The sequence below is a fragment of the Oncorhynchus kisutch genome, linkage group LG18 (assembly GCF_002021735.2).
Source record: "Oncorhynchus kisutch isolate 150728-3 linkage group LG18, Okis_V2, whole genome shotgun sequence".
In the NCBI taxonomy this organism is placed as follows: Eukaryota; Metazoa; Chordata; class Actinopteri; order Salmoniformes; family Salmonidae; genus Oncorhynchus; species Oncorhynchus kisutch.
This window is the reverse complement of record NC_034191.2, coordinates 65,879,560-65,901,554: the sequence shown is the minus strand read 5'-3', so window position 1 is coordinate 65,901,554 and position 21,995 is coordinate 65,879,560. Positions and strand designations below refer to the sequence as shown.

Below are 21,995 nucleotides of genomic sequence, written 5' to 3'. Positions count from 1 at the left end.
CTCCAAAGATAAACAACAGGTGCACAACTCTAGAGGTAAACAACAGGTAAAAAACTCCAGCGGTAAACAGGTAAACAACTCCAAAAGTAAACACAGGTAAACAACTCCAGCGGTAAACAGGTAAACAACTCCAAAAGTAAACACAGGTAAACAACTCCAAAAGTAAACACAGGTAAACAACTCCAGAAGTAAACACAGGTAAACAACACCAGAAGTAAACACAGGTGAACAACTCCAGAAGTAAACACAGGTAAACAACTCCAGAAGTAAACACAGGTAAACAACTCCAGAAGTAAACACAGGTAAACAACTCCAGCGGTAAACAGGTAAACAACTCCAAAAGTAAACACAGGTAAACAACTCCAAAAGTAAACACAGGTAAACAACTCCAAAAGTAAACACAGGTAAACAACTCCAGAAGTAAACACAGGTAAACAACACCAGAAGTAAACACAGGTGAACAACTCCAGAAGTAAACACAGGTAAACAACTCCAGAAGTAAACACAGGTAAACAACTCCAGAAGTAAACACAGGTAAACAACTCCAGAAGTAAACACAGGTAAACAACTCCAGAAGTAAACACAGGTAAACAACTCCAGAAGTAAACACAGGTAAACAACTCCAGAAGTAAACACAGGTAAACAACTCCAGATGTAAACACAGGTAAACAACTCCAGAAGTAAACACAGGTAAACAACTCCAGATGTAAACACAGGTAAACAACTCCAGATGTAAACAACTCCAGATGTAAACACAGGTAAACAACTCCAGATGTAAACAACATGTAAACAACTCCAGATGTAAACAACATGTAAACAACTCCAGATGTAAACACCATGTAAACAACTCCAGATGTAAACAACAGGTGCACAACTCCAGATGTAAACAACATGTAAATGACTCCAGAGGTAAACAGGTAAACAACTCCAGAAGTAAACACAGGTAAACAACTCCAGAAGTAAACACAGGTAAACAACTCCAGAAGTAAACACAGGTAAACAACTCCAGAAGTAAACACAGGTAAACAACTCCAGAAGTAAACACAGGTAAACAACTCCAGAAGTAAACACAGGTAAACAACTCCAGAAGTAAACACAGGTAAAACAACTCCAGAAGTAAACACAGGTAAACAACTCCAGAAGTAAACACAGGTAAACAACTCCAGAAGTAAACACAGGTAAACAACTCCAGAAGTAAACACAGGTAAACAACTCCAGAAGTAAACACAGGTAAACAACTCCAGATGTAAACACAGGTAAACAACTCCAGATGTAAACACAGGTAAACAACTCCAGATGTAAACACAGGGAAACAACTCCAGATGTAAACACAGGTAAACAACTCCAGATGTAAACATAAAGTAAACAACTCCAGATGTAAACACAGGTAAACAACTCCAGATGTAAACAACATGTAAACAACTCAAGATGTAAACAACATGTAAACAACTCCAGATGTATACAACATGTAAACAACTCCAGATGTAAACAACATGTAAACAACTCCAGGTGTAAACAACATGTAAACAACTCCAGAAGTAAACACATGTAAACAACATGTAAACAACTCCAGATGTAAACAACATGTAAACAACTCAAGATGTAAACAACATGTAAACAACTCCAGATGTAAACAACATGTAAACAACTCCAGATGTAAACGACATGTAAACAACTCCAGATGTAAACACAGGTAAACAACTCCAGATGTAAACAACATGTAAATGACTCCAGAGGTAAACATCAGGTAAACAACTCTGGAGGTAAACTGCAACAGGGAATGAAGGTTGGTTTACTTTCATTTATTGAACAGAGTGACAGGATGAAGGTAGAGAAAGAAAGTGGGAGGTAGACAAAATAGAAGAGAAAGACAGAATATAAAGATTAAAGAAAGAGAGAGAGATAGAGGCTAGATCAGGAGGATAGAAAGTCCACAAAAATAATGAAAAGTGTCACCCTGTCAGAGTGTCTCCTAATAACTTGGGACTTGTCAATGACAATGGCTATTGGCCCCATGCTTGCCAATCAATTCTCGTTACTGTGGAGACACCAGAGCCCTCCTATGATTGTGCAGAGTTACATTCCAAATCGCTATTTCCATTATGAAAGAAGTGTGTTTTTTCACTATCTAATCCTGATGTGGGGTTGTTCAATGACAAACGTATTTGTTTAAAATGTATCACTTGATGGTTTTCTTTCAAAGAGACAAATAATCGTGTTTTTTGGCAAAATGCTTCAGTTCCTTCAGAGAGAATGCCAAGAGTGTGTGAAGCTGTCATCAAGGCAAAGGGTGGCTACTTTGAAAAATCTCAAATCTCAAATATATTTTGATTTGTTTAACACTTTTTTGGTTACTACATGATTCCATATGTGTTATTTCAAAATAGTACAAATAAAGATAAACCTTGAATGAGTAGGTGTGTCCAACATTTTGACTGGTCCTGTTTGTAAATTAAATATTTCTGTATTTCATTTACAATAAATTACCAAACATTTCTAAAAACATGTTTTTACTTTGTCATTATGGGGTCTTGTGTGTGGATAGGTGAGAACATGTTGGTTTTTTAAATCCATTTTGAATTCAGGCTGTTACACAACAAAATGTGGAATAAGTCAATGGGTATGAATACTTTCTGAAGTCACTGTATATATCCGCCTCACTTTCAGAGAAATAAGTAGTACTGCTAGGTTTTACACAGCCAAATGTAACAAATAACTACATTTCTATTTTTATACTTTTTCTCCCTAATTGGTAGTTACAGTCTTGTCCTATCGCTGCAACTGCCTTACGGACTCGGGAGAGGCGAAGGTTGAGAGCTATGCGTCCTCCAAAACACAACCCTGCCAAGCAGTTCCCGGCACAGTGCTCACTTAACCCGGAAGCCAGCCACACCAATGTGTCGGAAACACTGTCCAGCTGGCGACCGAGGTCAGCTTGCAGGCACCCGGTCCGCCACAAGGAGTTGCTAGAGTGCAACATGGAAATCCCAGCCGGCCAAATCCTTCCCTAACCCGGACAAAGCTGGGCCAATTGTGCACCGCCTCATGGGTCTCCTGGTCACAGCCAGCTCTGACACAGCCTGGGATCAAACCAGGGTCTGTAGTGACGCCTCCATTTTGAATTCAGGCATTAGACCGCTGCGCCACTTGGGAGGCCATAAATAACTACATTTCTAATAAAGAACTGCAAAAATGATACATTTGTGACATCAATATTGCAAAAACATTTTTTAAATAATTAAATACAGCAATATGAGATCTGTATATAAAACATTTACATTGATATTTTTGTCATTTAGCAGATGCTCTTATATAGAGCGACTTTAGTTAGTGCATTCATGTTAAGATAGCTTGGTGCTAGGTGAGACAATCACATTTCACAGTCAAATATACAGGATACGAACATTCCATTCCAGTTAAACAATGGATATATAGCGTTTCCAAATAACAGAACATCAAAAATCTGAGAACAGATTTGATATTTTACACACACATGAAAGTACCCATAAGCAATCCTTTCTGATGACAATTGGTGGATATAGCGTTTTGGAAATAAACTCCTCATTTAGAGAGACTGAGCTAAAGCAACCTTGAGAAGGTAGCCATCCACAACGTTTCTCTACTACTGTATTGAACTGATGGACACACACACACAGACCCCCACACACACCTTGCTGTCGATGTCGTTGCTGCCCAGAGCGGTCTGTATGATGTAGAGGAGGGAGTCTGTCAGTCCGTCACACTCTCTCATCCTCCTCCTGGCCTCCTCTCCAGCAGAACTCACATTTCTGAAACACACAGAGGGATGGGGACAAGATAATTTGATACACCACAGGGTATGACCCTGTAAAACTCTAACATTGGGATTCGGGAATGATATCCACCCAAAAGGGAAATGCAAGATTTTTGTAATCTTTAAAAAAACGTATTATTTATTTATTTATTTTACCCCAATTTCGTGGTATCCAATTGGTAGTTACAGTCTTGTCTCATCACTGCAACTCCCATACGGACTCGGGAGAGCCGTATGGAAGTTGCCTATTTATGTTTGTGTGTGTGAGCATGTGTGTGTGTCTGCTCTTTGTGCTTGCCCAACTAGTTTTTACAGTCACATTGGATTTATTAACTACAAAACGTTAAGGCTTGTTTTTAATTCTGGTGCCGCTCAACACATACACCCTTGTTAGCTAGCTTCAGTCAAGGGCGTGAAATTGAGCCAACTCTCAAACGTTCAAGTATGTATTTTAGTATAATTCTGTTGTCCAGTGAAGTAATGATAGGCCTAGTCAACTAGCTCTCACAGTCTCATGTCAGAATTAGACGTTCATCCATGTTTCCCAAATGTAACGTTTTGAAGTTGTTGCAAACATCACATTTAGAGGTGTTTAGGGTTAAGTTTAGGCATTAACTCAAAATGGTTACGGTAAGGGTTAAGGTTTGGGATAAGCTTAAAACAAAATTTAAAAAACAACTTTATATTGCTGAATTTGAACTTTCAACCTCTGGAATCAGATGCTTACACCCATCTGCCATCTATGTCCACAATGCCCTAGCAAAACCGAAACCTACTTCAATATAACGTCGCTCACTGTTGCCCCTAATGGCCGGTTTCCACTTCATCTCCCAACGTCCTCAGAGATGGACGGACATCGAATGCTGACTTGAATCAAGGGTGACCTGGCTGTGCATACCTGCCTTCGGAAAGTATTCAGATCCCTTGACTTTTTCCACATTTTCTACATTACAGCCTTATTCTAAAATGGATTAAAACAAATGTAAATCCTCAGCAATCTACACACAATACCCCATATTGACAAAGTGAAAACAGGTTATGAGATTTCTTTGCACATTTATAAAAACAAACTTGTTTACATAAGTATTCAGACCCTTTGCTATGAGACTCAAAATTGAGCTCAGGTGCATCCTGTTTCCATTGTTCATCCTTGAGGTGTTTCTACAACTTGTTTGGTGTCCACATGTGGTAATTTCAATCGATTGGACATGATTTGAAAAGGCACACACCTGTCTATATAAGGTCCCACAGTTGACAGTGTATGTCAGAGCAAAAAAAAAAAATGTTTGCCAGAAGGCCAAAACTCTCTGACCATGAGAAACAAGATTCTCTGTTCTGATGAAACCAAGATTCAACTCTTCGGCATCAATGCCAAGCATCACGTCTGGAGGAAACCTGGCACCATCCCTACGGTGAAGCATGGGGGTGGCAGCATCATGCTGTGGGGGGTGTTTTTCAGCGGCAGCGACTGGGAGACTAGTCAAGATCGAGGCAAAGATGAACGGAGCAAAGTACAGAAAGATCTGTGATGAAAACCTGCTCCAGAGCACACAGGACCTCAGACTGGGGCAAAGGTTCACCTTCCAACAGGACAACGAACCTAAGCACACAGCCAAGACAATGCAGGAGTGGCTTCGGGAAAAGTCTCTGAATGTCCTTGAGTGGCCCAGCCAGAGCCCGGACTTGAACCCAATCTAACATCTCTGGAGAGACCTGAAAATAGCTGTGTAGCAACGCTCCCCATTCAACCTGACAGAGCTTGAGAGGATCTGCAGAGAAGAATGGGATAAACTCCCCAAATAAAGGTGTGCCAAGCTCATACCCAAGAAGACTCCAGGCTGTAATTGCTGCCAAAGGTGCTTCAACTAGGTACTGAGTAAATAGTCTGAATACTTATGGAAATGTGATATTTCAGTATTTTTATTTGTATAAATCTGCACAAATTTCTCTGTTGGGTATTGTGTGTAGATTGATGAGAAAAAATACAATTTAATAACATTTAGAATAAGGCTGTAATGTAGCAAAATGTGGAAAAAGTCAAGGGGTCTGAATACTTTCCCAATGCACTTTATGTGTGTGCGACTGTGTCAATTGCAGGAGGCTGGTGGGAGGAGCATTGGGAGGATGGGCTCATTGTAACGGCTGGAATGGAATCAATGGAACGGTACCAAACACATCAAACACATGGAAACAACTTGCTGGACTCAGGTCCATTGATTCCATTCCAGGCATTACAATGAGCACATCCTTCTATAGCTTCTCCCACCAGCCACCTCTGGTGTCAGTATCATTCTCAGCTGGGAACCAATGGGACTGAACCTATTTGATCCACGCACCATGCAATCTCCCAGTCAGCCATGGATGATAATACCCAATACAGACTCATACACTACCTGGCTCTGTCATTTCTTTCCAGTGCGTTCAGAGCCAGCTAAATCAATTGTAACAGTTCATTCAATACAATTGCCAGATGACAGGGGAAGAAAATGATATATTTGCCGAACACATATCCCGCCAAGTCTAGCTTGCTCTTTCTCGCTATCGCTCTTTCTGATATCATCTCTCTCTCTCTCTCTCCCTTCCCCTCTCTCTGTAATGTGAAATATTTATAAAGGCATCAGCTACATGTCAATGAAGCTGTATTGATGATTTGGGGTATTAATGTTTGACACCATGCTGCTAATTGTCTTTATGGTTTTGGGTATATTGGCTTAATACACATTCAACATAGCTGGCAGCCACTGTTTTGATGTCTAAAACCTCCATTTATGAACGTTATGCATTTGCACAAGTTAATTTGTGTGATTTCCTGTGTGTGTTACAGTAGGCACTAAGCTACTTTCTTTCATTTGTAGACTTTCTTCACATGCTACTTCATAACAAGGAGACAAGGGGACAGGGTGAGTTGTTGGTGAGGTTTGAGGCGAGAGCAGAGGACAGCAGTAGGGTGAGGAGAGGACAGGGAAGATGGTCCTGTATGTATGAATAAACACAGAGACGTGTCGGTATAGCCAGGGAAATGAAGTGAGAGCAGCATCCATCCCATCAGAGTGAACTGAAGCCAATCATGTGTTTCAGTAATGAGCAGACAGACAGTCAATTAGACGCTCCAGCTCTGGGCTTTGTGTTCACACTGAAGGTCAAGTCATCTCCTCTGCTCTCTGAATACCAAACATACAAATGATACTATACACGACGAAACCTTAGACTGAGCTCTCGCTGCTAACAGAGACAATGGTTCTGACAGATATGAACTCAGAATACAATATGAATTCACCTCAAGTAAATTATGGGGATCAATCCCAAATCAGGCTGACAGGATGTTTTAATCATGTTTAAATAGGCTGATTGATGAACCTGATCAACCTCAAACATGGATGATATTCAAACACTCACATTTGAATACATTCAAATAATTCATCATTCCAACACAACAGTCTTGCTTATGAGTAGAGATATGTTATAAACAGTATGTTTCTACTTATAGCCAGCTTGATGTGTGAGTGGGAAGCCATCTTCATTTCCTGAGTACAGTTTTAATGAAGCAGAGAGGACACAGCCCTATCCTCACCTCTCTCCCACATCTCTCCTTCTGTTGTGGATTGGTTGTCAATAGAGACTAGCATGTGTGAGTTCCACCAGGACAGAGTAAGAACGAAGTCCCCAGACGTAGACCATCGTCTAAATCAGTGGTCGCAACGAGGGAACTGCAGTGGGGTCACCAATTCATTTTGATTTTTGTATGGGAAAATATACACATTTTGTTGAGAAAGATCATTAGAAAAATATAATTATGGGGTAAATGTATTTATTGGTTTAATTAAATTTAGATAAGAGGTTATTTGTTGATGTAAAAATCTAAATGTACCGATTTTAAGGATGTGAAAAACATAGGTCTCCAGAAATTCTGGTGGAAAAAACGTGAATACCACTCTTCTAAATCTTAATTTACAGGCTGCAGAGCTGTCATAGTTTCCAGTTCAGATTTAAACTGATTTAGTCACATCTCTAGTGCTAATTATAATGTGATAGATCCCACATGGGGCCCCAGCTTACCGATTCCTGGTTTAACGAAAGGTTGAGGAACAATGTTGTGGAATGGTGGTGTGGACTGTGTAATAACATGCTGGAGACAGACTGTATGTTTTCTGAGATGAGGTAACGCGATGGTGACACCCGTCATATGGAAAGAAAGAACTTGGGAAAATGCGAATAAGCCCCACCTAATTACTCTGTGCGTGTGTGCGTGTGTGTGTGTGAGAGAGAGAGTGTGAGCGGGCATGTGTGTGTGTGTGTGTGTGTGTGTGTGTGTGTGTGTGTGTGTGTGTGTGTGTGTGTGTGTGTGTGTGTGTGTGTGTGTGTGTGTGTGTGAGCGTGTGTGTGTGTGTGTGTGTGAGAGAGTGTGAGCGTGTGTGTGTGTGTGTGTGTGTGTGTGTGTGTGTGTGTGTGTGTGTGTGTGTGTGTGTGTGTGTGTGTGTGTGTGTGTGTGTGTGTGTGTGTGTGTGTGAGGTGGAGTCAGAAGAAGAAATAGTCTGACCTCTCCTCTTAATAAACCTCTGAGACAGATCATCAGAAATCTACTACGGGAGATTGCTGAGATTAAACACAAACACACCAACGCACACACCCTCAAACACCCTACTATATGACTAATCATATCCTCAGAGTGTGTGTAAAATCTCCAGGCAGGTAACCGGTTATTTCCAGCAGTAAATGAGCCTGTTAGCCTTTAGCGCTAACACCGCTAATTTATTATGTGTTACCCTCTATAAATCCCATCGAATGAATTAGCATACGTTGTTAGCTAATTACTTATTGAACATCTTTAGCATAGGATTTAATAACCCACACATTAAATACTTATATATGTGTTATTCTTAGCAGTTGAATAACTATCTGCTTTCCTGTAAATTGTTTCAAAGTGAAGCCATGGTACAATTAAGCAATAAGGCACGAGGGGGTGTGGTATATGGCCAATATACCACGGCTAAGGGCTGTTCTTATGCACGATGCAAAGCAGAGTGCCTGGATACAGCCCTTATCCATGGTATATTGGCCATATACCACAAACCCTGAGGTGCCTTATTGCTATTATAAACTGGTTACCAACATAATTAGAGCAGTAAAAATACATGTTCTGTCATACCTGTGGTATACGGTCTGATATACCACAGATGTCAGCCAATCAGCATTCAGGGCTTGAACCACACAGTTTATAATGCATTATGTATTACTTGGTATAGCAACCATTGAAGAATTGTATATCTTATTGGCTTTCAAGTAAACTTAGAGTACATTTGAAATCTATAGATTTTCAATAATGCTACTAGAAACTAGATTTTTGGTCAAGTGTAGAATTTAAAAAAATATTAGCACCAGATGGCTATCTTCTGTTGTCCAAGATATGAATAACCCGAGGAAGACTGCGGATGTAACAGCTCTGTCTGTCTGACTGTCTGTGTTTGTCTCTGTCTTTTAGTGTCTCTGTCTGTCTGACTGTCTGTGTGTGTCTCTGTCTGTGTGTGTGTGTGTGCGTGTGCGAGTGCGAGTGTGTGTGTGTGCGCGAGACACCGGTTGTAGGGGGCAGCCACCAGATGTTTCAACAGGATTAGGGCTAGGGTGGTCATGAAATTTTGTCAGCCGGTGGTTGTCAACCAAATAACTGCCGGTCTCACGGTAATTGACCGTTAATTAACATAAAAAAATAGCATCTCCTGGCTTCCACACATAGCCTACAAGCCACTGATGCAGACCTTTGGAATATCTACATTTAAAAAAACTAAGAAATCCATTTAATATAGCCTACACCTTCACAATATATCCATTACTTATTTTAGACAGGTGTAAAGAAACATGATAGGAAGAAAATGAAGTCTACTTCAGAAGAATAGCATATTCTGCTGACCAGCTGACATGCTGACCAGACCGGACACGTCGCGTGGGCGAGCTTCGCAAATAAAATTTAGAAATCCATGTTATTCACTTATTGCACCCACACTGCTCACGAGCGTCTGCGACACCAAGGGCTAAAATAGAACTCATTCCTATTTCTGACGCAGATCGCGCTGAAAGTCCTGCCTCTCCCATCTCCTCATTGGTTTATAGAAGCAGGTATCCACGTGCCATCTCCTCATTGGTTAAACCCACGTGGGTGACTGAAAGACAAACTGTTTTGCCGGTAGTTGTGGTAAAACAATGAAAGTTTAGATGCGATCACCATATAAGTTAAACGATGAAAAAGCCTGGAAGGAGGAGAGATGACTAGAAAAGATTCGGTTGGCCGTTTTATGTGTGGATTAATTGTCGGAGTAGAGGACCTTGTGCATTTCAGGTAAAATAACAACTCAATGTTTATATCCCAGGACAAATTAGCAAGCAACAGCAAGTTAGCTAAATAGGACAAATTAACGTTAGCTAGCAAGTGCAAGCTAACTAGCTAAACTGCCATACATGTTTAATGATTTTCAACCTGTCCCCAAATGAATGTCATTGGTTCAGAGTTTGTTTTGATATTTTAACCTGCGTGTCGTGATTGCGTTTGGGTTCCGTGTGAGTTGTCCATATATTAGGTCCTGATCTGGCTATGCCAAATGGCTGTAGGCTACACAAGTTAATTTAGCAGACCAGATTTGCTTAGAATTTAGGAGCATTATTTTTTATTATTTTATAGTATGAAGAATACTATTCAACATAGCTGAATTAAATAGAAAGGATATATTCTCCAAATGATTTCAGGGAGTGCGCGCACATGCGGCAATTCTGTGTTGAGCACTTAACAAAGAAACAGGTCGTCCTATATGCTTCATTTAGAGTTATTTATGCTACTTTAGTTGTAATACAAACATTGGGCTATATGTTTAGATTCTAAGGCTGCATGATGCAACTCTAATGAGGATTTGAAAAAAGTTGCATGAAAGACATGAGCTCAGCTTTTTTTGTGCAGCCTGTACACACTTCATCAGTCTCTCATTCACAATTTGACAAGCACTTGACAATGCCTCGAATCTCCCAGTGGCATCTCCTTTGAGGGGCCGTAATTCCCCCTAAAGATTCCATGTATTTTGCGGCCAGTGGCCTTTGTGCCCTTTGGCTGAATATAATCATTGGAATTCCCTTCTCCCAGCTGTGTTCTCCGAGGCATCTCTCACTCACATGGCTCTCTCAGAAATCTCAGTTCTTATTAGCCAATGCCTGTCATATGATCGGGTCCTTCTCACAGGCTACAAGTGAAGACAGACACATCAGGGACGCAACTGCATGCGTCCTTATCAAATTCCGAGGCACATATTGAAGATGTTGGAAGAACTCTCAACATTTACTTTTCATCAGCCAACAAGATGAGTAGCTAAGGAACAGCAAAAGCAGTAGCCTACGTCAATCAACTATCACCCATAGTACAAAAGATATTTCTCCCATCTATTCTATTCTGTGGGAGAAATAAATATTCCATGCATAGTCTGGGACAGTTATGGGATAGATCCCAAATGAATACACCACTAGCATCAGAACCTTTAAAAGCAATGAGGCTGACGCAACAGATCAGAACGTTTAGCACAAAATCTTGATAAAATATTAGGCTATTTCTTCACATTATAAGTGCAGCAATGCGCACACAGCAGTAGGCTATAAGTGCAAATGTTCCTAAATTCAATCAATCAGCGGGAAAACACCATTCTCAAAAGTGACCGCAAATGTGATTATAAATGTAATACTTGTATTATAAAGGTGCATTTTTATGGTGAACATTTTCTTCCCCAAACTCACACGCTGCGTATGTATTCCAGTTAGGCTCTGTACCCATTGTAAAGCAGATTAACATACCTCATTTTAAGAAGGTATTTGGCCACTTTAGTTGTGATACAAACCTTATCAACACATATAAGCCTATGGGCTAGGCCTACTGATGTGTGCAACTATGATTTGAAAAAGTCGCAAAAAAAGGCATGCACTGTTTCTTGCCTTACTGCACAAGCTGGGCATCATTCACAAATGATAGGCTAATATTGTCACCCATCAGACTATTCTTGATTTAATCTTGTCATTACGTACACTAAACAATATATGTGTGATTTTTTATTTTATTCAGAATGGACTGTTATCATGCACTTGTCTAGAAACAGGGCCAGGGGGAAAAAAATACATGTCATCTATGCACTTAAATAGTGAATGAGGACGCTTTTCCCATGGTTCATTTTCATGCCAGCCAGCTAGGCTATACTGCTGTTGTAAAGAGAAGCAATGTGCTTAATATTAGGAAAGTTAAGAAATAAATACTCTATAGTATTCCTAGCCTATAGGAAGCTGATGGGATCCTCTTCTTTTTAATAGAGGCCATCAAAACGCTGTTCTCTTATGCAATAGCATAGCCTATAGAAATGTTGCGCAACATGAGCTTATTGGCCCTCGTTAAGTGTTTGATTAGAATTTCGAATACATTTACACTGATGTCAGAGTGATTACAGGGACAATAGAGTGCTGAGTACCAGGTAGTTAGCAAGCTTGGTAGGCTTCTAATGACTATCATCAGCATCAGAACTTGGATAATTCCAAGGTGACATGGAATTTTACCACCATAATGACTCGTGACTGCAGGTGCGGCGGTAATACGGTCACCGTAACAGCCGTAATTAGGGATTGAGAGCCGGTAGGTAACACCTTGTCCCTGTTTTGGTCACTTGTCCCTCTTTTTGGATCCTGAGTGGCGCAGCGGTTTAGGTCACTGCATCACAGTGCTAGAGTCGTTACTACAGACCTGGGCTCGATCCCGGGCTGTATCACAACCCGGCTGTGTTCGGAAGTCCAATGGCGCACAATTGGCCCAGTGTCGTTTGGGTTAGGGGAGGGTTTGGCCGGGGTAGGCCGTCATTGTAAATAAGAATTTGTTCTTAACTGACTTGCCTAGTTAAATAAAGGTAAAAACAAGCCCCTGCATAGAAGAGAAGGAAAGCCCTCCACAGGAGTCCCCGTGTTTGGCCTGATAAGACTGATATCATTATGTGTGTATGTTTGGCTGTGTTTGAGTGTATGTTTGGCTGTGTTTGAGTGTGTGTGTGTGTGTGTGTGTGTGTGTGCAAGTTAATGTGTGTGCTTGTGAGTGTGTTCCAAGCACAATGTCAACAATTTGGCAGTAGAGAGTGCCAAAAAACACACCAATCAATCAAATATTTGTACCTCACACAGCTGGCCAGCTGCCACCAGCAGCACCACTGATCTAATTATAGTTATCAACACCTACGAGAGACAGAAAGAGGGGGAAGAGAAAGGGGAAGGAGGGGAGAGGAGAAAGAGGGGGAGGAAAGGGAAGGGAGGGGAAGACAGAGAAGAGAGAGGGATGGGAGAGAGAGAGTAATGGAGAGAGAGTGGGAGAGGAGGGGGGTGGGTAGCTCTTGGGTACATCTGCCTATTAAAGGGCATATGGACCCATCACCTTCATTAGATGACTCGTCTCATATTTGCATTTAGAGGGCCTCTCTCTTTCTCACACACACAAACACACACGATGCCTCGCCAACACTTCATTCCCATTCCCATCTCCATCTCTTCAATGTCAGCTATGATTCCAGAGATTGATTCAGTTTCACCACCACAACACATACACCACACACACCTATATTGTAGCAGGTGAAAGGGTCTGGAATTGAACTGAAGACACAGACCAAACAGAGTGGCCCCATGTCATTCTAACCCCAAAATAGATAGATTCTAACAACCAAGACCAGTTCAGAGAAACCCTCTCTCTCTCGCGCTCTCTCTTGCTCTCTCCCTATACATGAAACCCCCTCTCTCTCTCATATTTATATATTAGAGAAAGCTCATTTGTGTCCCCCGGCCAATACCGTGACAGCATCATTTATCAACACGCCCTTTCAGTCCCCCTGCTACTCCCCACCCCAACCCCTGTCTAGCCCCCCCCCCCCCCATCTCTGTCTGACATACACCCCTGGTCCCCAATCCTATCATTGTGTCCTACTTATCAAACTACTAAAGCCCAGAGGCCGCAATGGAACACCAATAATGTTCAGGCTGAGAAATCAGTGTGAGTTCTCAGGAGATAGGCTTATTACTGGGAACACTGAGGTCCAAGAACACTGTGAGAAGCTACAGAACACGATGCTAACGTTTAGAACAATGATTACAATCTCAGACCTCTGACTCTTGTTGGAGGAATGGAGATGTCTGTAAAGCTGTGTACACAAAGAGCCTGGAACACTCTGTGTGAGAGAGGTGGGAACACTGACAAATACCTGATGACACAGATGAACCGCTCAGAGCCATCAGAATGTCTTTCTTACGAAGAAAGATTTTAGAACGTCTGTAGAATGCCCTCCGATTTGCCGTGACAAAAGCATTTCTGCCAGAATGCCTGTGTGTGTGTGTGACAGAGAGAGAGAGTGTGTGTGTGTGAGTGGGTAAGTGTGTCGAGGGAACATGGTTCAATGTGTCTGAAGAGGCCATAATCTGATTTGTTCTTCTTTGAGGTGCCTGAATCCCATTTTGTGTGTGTCTGTGTGTGTGTGAATGAGAGAGGAATACACACACACGTACAGCTCAGCTCTCTGTAATACGTCTGCCATGGCGGCAGCTACAGTGATTCCCCCAGAGGCGCTAGCACAGACAGCAGGAACAGCAATATCTGTATCTCCACTCCATCTCTCACACACTCCATTTCATATCACTTATGGACATATTTGTCAGGGGCCATGTGTACGAATTTACATGAATGCAAGCTCGTTTACCGTCTAAATAATGTAGATAAATTATTTTAGGATATCATGTATGAACCAACCCACAACGGGATTTGATGTACAAGAGATCCACACAGTATGTTGTAGAGCCACTACCTCCGGAGTTTCTCACACACAATGAAGGACACACACACAGTATGTTGTCGAGCCACTACCTCTGGAGTTTCTCACACACAATGAAGGACACACACACAATATGTTGTAGAGCCACTAACTCCGGAGTTTCTCACACACAATGAAGGACACACACACAGTATGTTGTAGAGCCACTACCTCCGGAGTTTCTCACACACAATGAAGGACACACACACACATATGCGCACACGCACAGCACATGCACAACCCCCAAGTTTTGGCCTGCAACTGTTGCTATGGATACCTCCCAGAGTGAGAGCACAAGAAGAGGAGAGAGAGAGAGAGAGAGAGAGAGAGAGAGAGAGAGAGAGAGAGAGAGAGAGAGAGAGAGAGAGAGAGAGAGAGAGAGAGAGAGAGAGAGAGAGAGAGAGAGAGAGAGAGAGAGAGAGAGAGAGAGAGAGAGAGGAAAGAGAGAGAGAGAGAGAGAGAGAGAGAGCAAGAGAGAGAGAGAGCGAGCGAGAATAGAGAGCGAGAGAGAAGAGAGAGAGAGAGAGAAGAGAGAGAGAGAAAAAGAGAGAGAGAGAGAGAGAGAGAGAGAGAGAGAGAGAGAGAGAGAGAGAGGAAAGAGAGAGAGAGAGAGAGAGAGAGAGCAAGAGAGAGAGAGAGCGAGCGAGAATAGAGAGCGAGAGAGAAGAGAGAGAGAGAAAAAGAGAGAGAGAGAGAGAGAGAGAGAGAGAGAGAGAGAGAGAGAGAGAGAGGAAAGAGAGAGAGAGAGAGAGAGAGAGAGCAAGAGAGAGAGAGAGCGAGCGAGAATAGAGAGCGAGAGAGAAGAGAGAGAGAGAAAAAGAGAGAGAGAGAGAGAGAGAGAGAGAGTCTTAAGTAAGGCTGTGCTTTGTATTTCTATAGACCCTTGGATCAGAAACATATGCCTTAATCATACCAGTACCACACAGCACACACACACCCGCTGCGAAGTTTTCACACTGTGTCGAAATGTCATTAAACATGATGACATGAATCATTCTCCTCTATTACATACACTGCAGTGTATTAATGAATCCATACCATTAACACAGAAATAATGAGTCCATTTCAACCATACTGTATGGTTTCTCATAAGGTTAGAGGGAGATGGAGGGGAGACAGGGGTGTGTGTGTGGTGCTGGTACTTTAGCAGCAACAAACCACAAGGCACTCCAACTGGAATATGTTCCTCACACAAAACGAGGTGTGTGAAGGCACAAGGACAGGTGCACTCACCGAGGCAGTCGGTGCCGTTACTGTGTGTGTGTCTGCATGTGTGTGACTCACCTGAGGCAGCCGGTGGCATTGCGGAGCACCTGGGAGGTGTGTGTGTGTTGCTTGCGGTCGTCATGGAGATTGTGGGAGGAGTCCCAGGAGGAAGAGTGGGGGATGATGACGCTATTGGTCAGAACGGCCAACGCATCCTGGATGATTGGCATCTTCAGGGCGTCACACGATGACAGGTTCCACAACACACCTGAGGACACACACACATACAGCTGGGTTAAAATACAGATAAAGAACATACTGTCTTTGAGGAGGATCAGCCATCATTAAACGTACATGCTCAGAACCATCTGACATCTGTCTCTTAGCAACAGTTAATCATACGATGCAGCCATTGTTATTCTGTCTCTTTCCATGCAAACAACCCAGCTTTAAACTTGAAGCCCTCCCTGGCTCCCTCTCTCTCTCTGTGACGGTATGTGGGTCGAGCAGCTTAAATTGGAGAGACACTTGTGTCACTAATTAAGATTGGAACCCAACACAAAGACAGGAGATTTATTTCACTGAATTAAAAATGTGTAGTTTACACAGCTTTCCTGAGAGGAGGAAGGAAGGCAGAAAGCGGATGCGACAAGAGAGAAATGAGGGTTTTTATGGCCAATTTAATATGAAAGCACTGCTCTGTGCACCAAGAAGACTCAATTACACAATCAACAGCGTCTTGACTGAGGTTTAGTTTCCATCAAGACCAAGACTGAATGAACATTAAGCTGGTTTAAAAACAGTTTGAGGACCATTCACATCTGTTGGTAAGTCTGACAATAGAATAGAATAACAAAGGATTGGTGGCTCCTGTCTCCCCTCAGCTATGATGTATCTATTAGGCTGTGGGACAGGCCAGAGGACCACATCGATCAACTATGATGTAATTAACATAAGAATTATAATAATCAAGATTGTCAACGGGACAATCAGTAACCACAATAATCAAGGGTCAAAATAACCATACAATGAACAATAACAATGGCAGGTTGGACATGTTGATTGGTCTGTCAGACACTGTCCCTCATAGCAGGAAGCAATGTAGTGTGTTGCCAAACCACAGCTCTCTGCGTCCTACCCCAACAGGATGGGTAGCCTATTCTCACCAGAGAGGTCTATGAAACTTTGAATAACGGTTTGGATTTTGGGGAAATTACACTCTCTAATTGTTGACTCTCTATCTCTCTGTCCACTCCCTCCAAATACATACACTGACTCAACCCACCCTACATACAAGCAAACACACACACACTAACAACAACACTCTTAGCCTGCGGGAGGTAGGCTGCAGTCAGATGGTGGAACAGATGTCTTCTCTCTGACGGGTGAGAGGAGGGCTGGCATCCTATTGGTGGACGGTGACACGCACCCCTCATTAACATTCCAAACATGCTAATTAGTGCTCCCTCCGGGTCTGGCTAACCATCTCACAGACAGACAGACAGACAGACAGACAGATAAAGAGAGAGATAAAGAGAGCGAGATAGAGAGATAAAGAGAGGGGGGTGCAGAGGCCAAACTGGCACAGCAGCAGAGGAGAGGAGAGACATTGTTTAATTCATCTTCTCCAATCAGATCTATTCTGTCCAGTTGAATGCTTATCACTGTCCTCCATTTTCATGGTCAATACACAGTTTATAACAGCTTTCAGCGGTCAAACGTCCTTGCGGGCCACTTTATAGTTTACCGCCAATGTTAGCATACTGGAACTGTATTGTGTAGCAGTGTATAGACTAAAGCTGTATTGTGCAATTGTAATAAGTGTTCTACTATACTGCATTATCCTTCTAGTTAGATGTAATGGTAACATTACATACTGCATACCATTTAAGCAGTCAGTACTGTATTCACAAGCCTTATTTCATTACATTTACCAAGCATACTGTAGTAAACTAAGCTGATTATGCATCTTGTAGTCATAATTGCATATTATTGTGCCCTACAATAGAGTTGAAGTCGGAAGTTTACATACACTTAGGTTGGAGTCAGTAAAACTCGTTTTTCAACCACTCTACAAATTTCTTGTTAACAAACTATAGTTTTGGCAAGTCGGTTAGGACATCTACTTTGTGCAAGTCATTTCCCCCCAAATTGTTTAGACAGATTATTTCACTTATAATTCACTGTATCACAATTTCAGTGGGTCAGAATTTTACATACACTAAGTTGACTGTGCCTTTAAACAACTTGGAAAATTCCAGAAAATTATGTAATGGCTTTAGAAGCTTCTGGTAGGGTAATTGATATCATTTGAGTCAATTGGAGGTGTACCTGCAGATGTATTTCAAGGCTACCTTCAAACTCAGTGCCTCTTTGCTTGACATCATGGGAAAATCAAAAGAAATCAGCCAAGACCTCAGAAAAAAATTGTAGAGCTCCACAAGTCTGGTTCATCCTTGGGAGCAATTTCCACATTCATCTGTACAAACCATAGTACGCAAGTATAAACACCATGGGACCACACAGCCGTCATATCGCTCAGGAAGGAGAGGCGTTCTGCCTCCTAGAGATGAACGTACTTTGGTGCGAAAAGTGCAAATCAATCCAAGAACAACAGCAAAGGACCTTGTGATGATACTGGAGGAAACAGGTCCAAAAGTATCTATATCCACAGTAAACTGAGACCTATGTCAACATAACCTAAAAGGCCACTCAGCAAGGAAGAAGCCACTGCTCCAAAACCGCCATAAAAAAGACAGACTACGGTTTGCAACTGCACATGGGGCCAAAGATCGTACTTTTTGGAGAAATGTCCTCTTGTCTGATGAAACAAAAATAGAACTGTTTGGCCATAATGACCATCGTTATGTTTGAAGGATAAAAGGGGGAGGCTTGCAAGCCGAAGAACACCATCCCAACCGCCAAGCACAGGGGTGGCAGCATCATGTTGTGGGGGTGCTTTGCTGCAGGAGGGACTGATGCACTTCACAAATTAGATGGTATCATGGTATCATGATGAGGGAAAATTATGTGGATATATTAAAGCAACATCTGAAGATATCAGGCAGGAAGTTAAAGCTTGGTTGCAAATGGGTCTTCCAAATGGACAATGACCCCAAGCATACTTCAAAAGTTGTGGCAAAGTCGCTTAACGACAACAAAGTCAAGGTATTGGAGTGGCTATCACAAAGCTCTGACCTCAATCCTATAGAAAATTTGTGTGCAGATTTGAAAAAGTATGTGCGCGCAAGGAGGCCTACAAACCTGACTCAGTTGCACCAGCTCTGTCAGGAGGAATGGGCCAAAATTCACCCAACTTATTGTGGGAAGCTTGTGGAAGGCTACCCGAAACATTTGACCCAAGTTAAACAATTTTAAAGGCATTGCTACCAAATACTAATTGAGTGTATGTAAACTTCTGACCCACTGGGAATGTGATGAAAGAAATAAAATACATAAAAACGGAAATAAATCATTCTCTCTACTATTATTCTGACATTTCACATTCTTAAAATAAAGTGGTGATCCTAACTGACCTAAGACAGGTCATTTTTGCTCGGATTAAAAGTCAGGAATTGTGAAAAACTGAGTTTAAATGTATTTGGCTAAAGGTGTATGTAAACTTTCCGACTTCAACTGTATGTCCTTTTTTCTATTCCTTGTAGAACCACATCCTCCAGTTGTTCATTAAAGGACCCTAAAGACCACCAGCCCTTGGTTTATGGTGGTCAGGGATGGTGGTGAGGTGGCAAGCCAATTTAGATAACACCCATACTACTCTAGCCGGCAGCCTTGTGGCAATTCAGTGTATTCAACCTTGCAACCTAGCTTAGCTATCAGAAAACAGGTTTACACTGCCTTAATTAGCGATAGGCGTTCCGTTAACGGGACAGTTGTTAATTATGCAGCGCGTTATGTCAAGATCGCAGATTTTAGAGAAACATCAGATGTTGGTAAATGCAAGTGTCTTATATTGGCTGAAAGCTTAAATTCTTGTTAATATAACTGCGCTGTCCAATTTACAGTAGCTATTACTGCGAGAAAATGCCATGCTATTGTTTGAGGAGAGCTCCTAACAACAAAACACTTTTTTCAATGTGATAGGTTTGATAAATTCACCTCTTAAGATGAAATGTGCACTTACATTCAAATCAAATCAAATCAAATCAAATTTATTTGTCACATACACATGGTTAGCAGATGTTATTGCGAGTGTAGCGAAATGCTTGTGCTTCTAGTTCCGACAATGCAGTAATAACGAACAAGTAATCTAACTAACAATTCCAAAAAAAAACTACTGTCTTATACAGAGTGTAAGGGGATAAAGAATATGTACATAAGGATATATGAATGAGTGATGGTACAGAGCAGCATAGGCAAGATACAGTAGATGATATCGAGTACAGTATATACATATGAGATGAGTATGTAAACCAAGTGGCATAGTTAAAGTGGCTAGTGATACATGTATTACATAAGGATGCAGTCGATGATATAGAGTACAGTATCTACGTATGCATATGAGATGAATAATGTAGGGTAAGTAACATTATATAAGGTAGCATTGTTTAAAGTGGCTAGCGATATATTTACATCATTTCCCGTCAATTCCCATGATTAAAGTGGCTGGAGTAGAGTCAGTGGCATTGACAGGGTGTTGGCAGTAGCCACTCAATGTTAGTGGTGGCTGTTTAACAGTCTGATGGCCTTGAGATAGAAGCTGTTTTTCAGTCTCTCGGTCCCAGCTTTGATGCACCTGTACTGACCTCGCCTTCTGGATGACAGCGGGGTGAACAGGCAGTGGCTCGGGTGGTTGATGTCCTTGATGATCTTTATGGCCTTCCTGTAGCATCGGGTGGTGTAGGTGTCCTGGAGGGCAGGTAGTTTGCCCCCGGTGATGCGTTGTGCAGACCTCACTACCCTCTGGAGAGCCTTACGGTTGAGGGCGGTGCAGTTGCCATACCAGGCGGTGATACAGCCCGCCAGGATGCTCTCGATTGTGCATCTGTAGAAGTTTGTGAGTGCTTTTGGTGACAAGCCGAATTTCTTCAGCCTCCTGAGGTTGAAGAGGCGCTGCTGCGCCTTCTTCACGATGCTGTCTGTGTGAGTGGACCAATTCAGTTTGTCTGTGATGTGTATGCCGAGGAACTTAAAACTTGCTACCCTCTCCACTACTGTTCCATCGATGTGGATGGGGGGGTGTTCCCTCTGCTGTTTCCTGAAGTCCACAATCATCTCCTTAGTTTTGTTGACGTTGAGTGTGAGGTTATTTTCCTGACACCACACTCCGAGGGCCCTCACCTCCTCCCTGTAGGCCGTCTCGTCGTTGTTGGTAATCAAGCCTACCACTGTTGTGTCGTCCGCAAACTTGATGATTGAGTTGGAGGCGTGCGTGGCCACGCAGTCGTGGGTGAACAGGGAGTACAGGAGAGGGCTCAGAACGCACCCTTGTGGGGCCCCAGTGTTGAGGATCAGCGGGGAGGAGATGTTGTTGCCTACCCTCACCACCTGGGGGCGGCCCGTCAGGAAGTCCAGTACCCAGTTGCACAGGGCGGGGTCGAGACCCAGGGTCTCGAGCTTGATGACGAGCTTGGAGGGTACTATGGTGTTGAATGCCGAGCTGTAGTCGATGAACAGCATTCTCACATAGGTATTCCTCTTGTCCAGATGGGTTAGGGCAGTGTGCAGAGTGGTTGAGATTGCATCGTCTGTGGACCTATTTGGGCGGTAAGCAAATTGGAGTGGGTCAAGGGTGTCAGGTAGGGTGGAGGTGATATGGTCCTTGACTAGTCTCTCAAAGCACTTCATGATGACGGATGTGAGTGCTACGGGGCGGTAGTCGTTTAGCTCGGTTACCTTAGCTTTCTTGGGAACAGGAACAATGGTGGCCCTCTTGAAGCATGTGGGAACAGCAGACTGGTATAGGGATTGGTTGAATATGTCCGTAAACACACCGGCCAGCTGGTCTGCGCATGCTCTGAGGGCGCGGCTGGGGATGCCGTCTGGGCCTGCAGCCTTGCGAGGGTTAACACGTTTAAATGTCTTACTCACTTCGGCTGCAGTGAAGGAGAGACCGCATGTTTTCGTTGCAGGCCGTGTCAGTGGCACTGTATTGTCCTCAAAGCGGGCAAAAAAGTTGTTTAGTCTGC

The 21,995-nt window shown here is 42.5% G+C and overlaps 1 protein-coding gene across 1 annotated transcript in view; it reads right to left on the bottom strand.

Annotated features, from left to right (window-relative positions):
• ctnnd2a (catenin (cadherin-associated protein), delta 2a) overlaps positions 1-21,995 on the bottom strand; it is a 386,866-nt gene that overhangs the window by 65,146 nt on the left and 299,725 nt on the right. Inside the window, exons 15-16 of the mRNA XM_031795295.1 lie at positions 15,925-16,114; positions 3,671-3,788 (exon numbers count right to left, since the gene is read on the bottom strand). Coding sequence (XP_031651155.1) covers positions 3,671-3,788; positions 15,925-16,114 — 308 coding nt within the window. The remainder of the gene's footprint in view (positions 1-3,670; positions 3,789-15,924; positions 16,115-21,995) is intronic.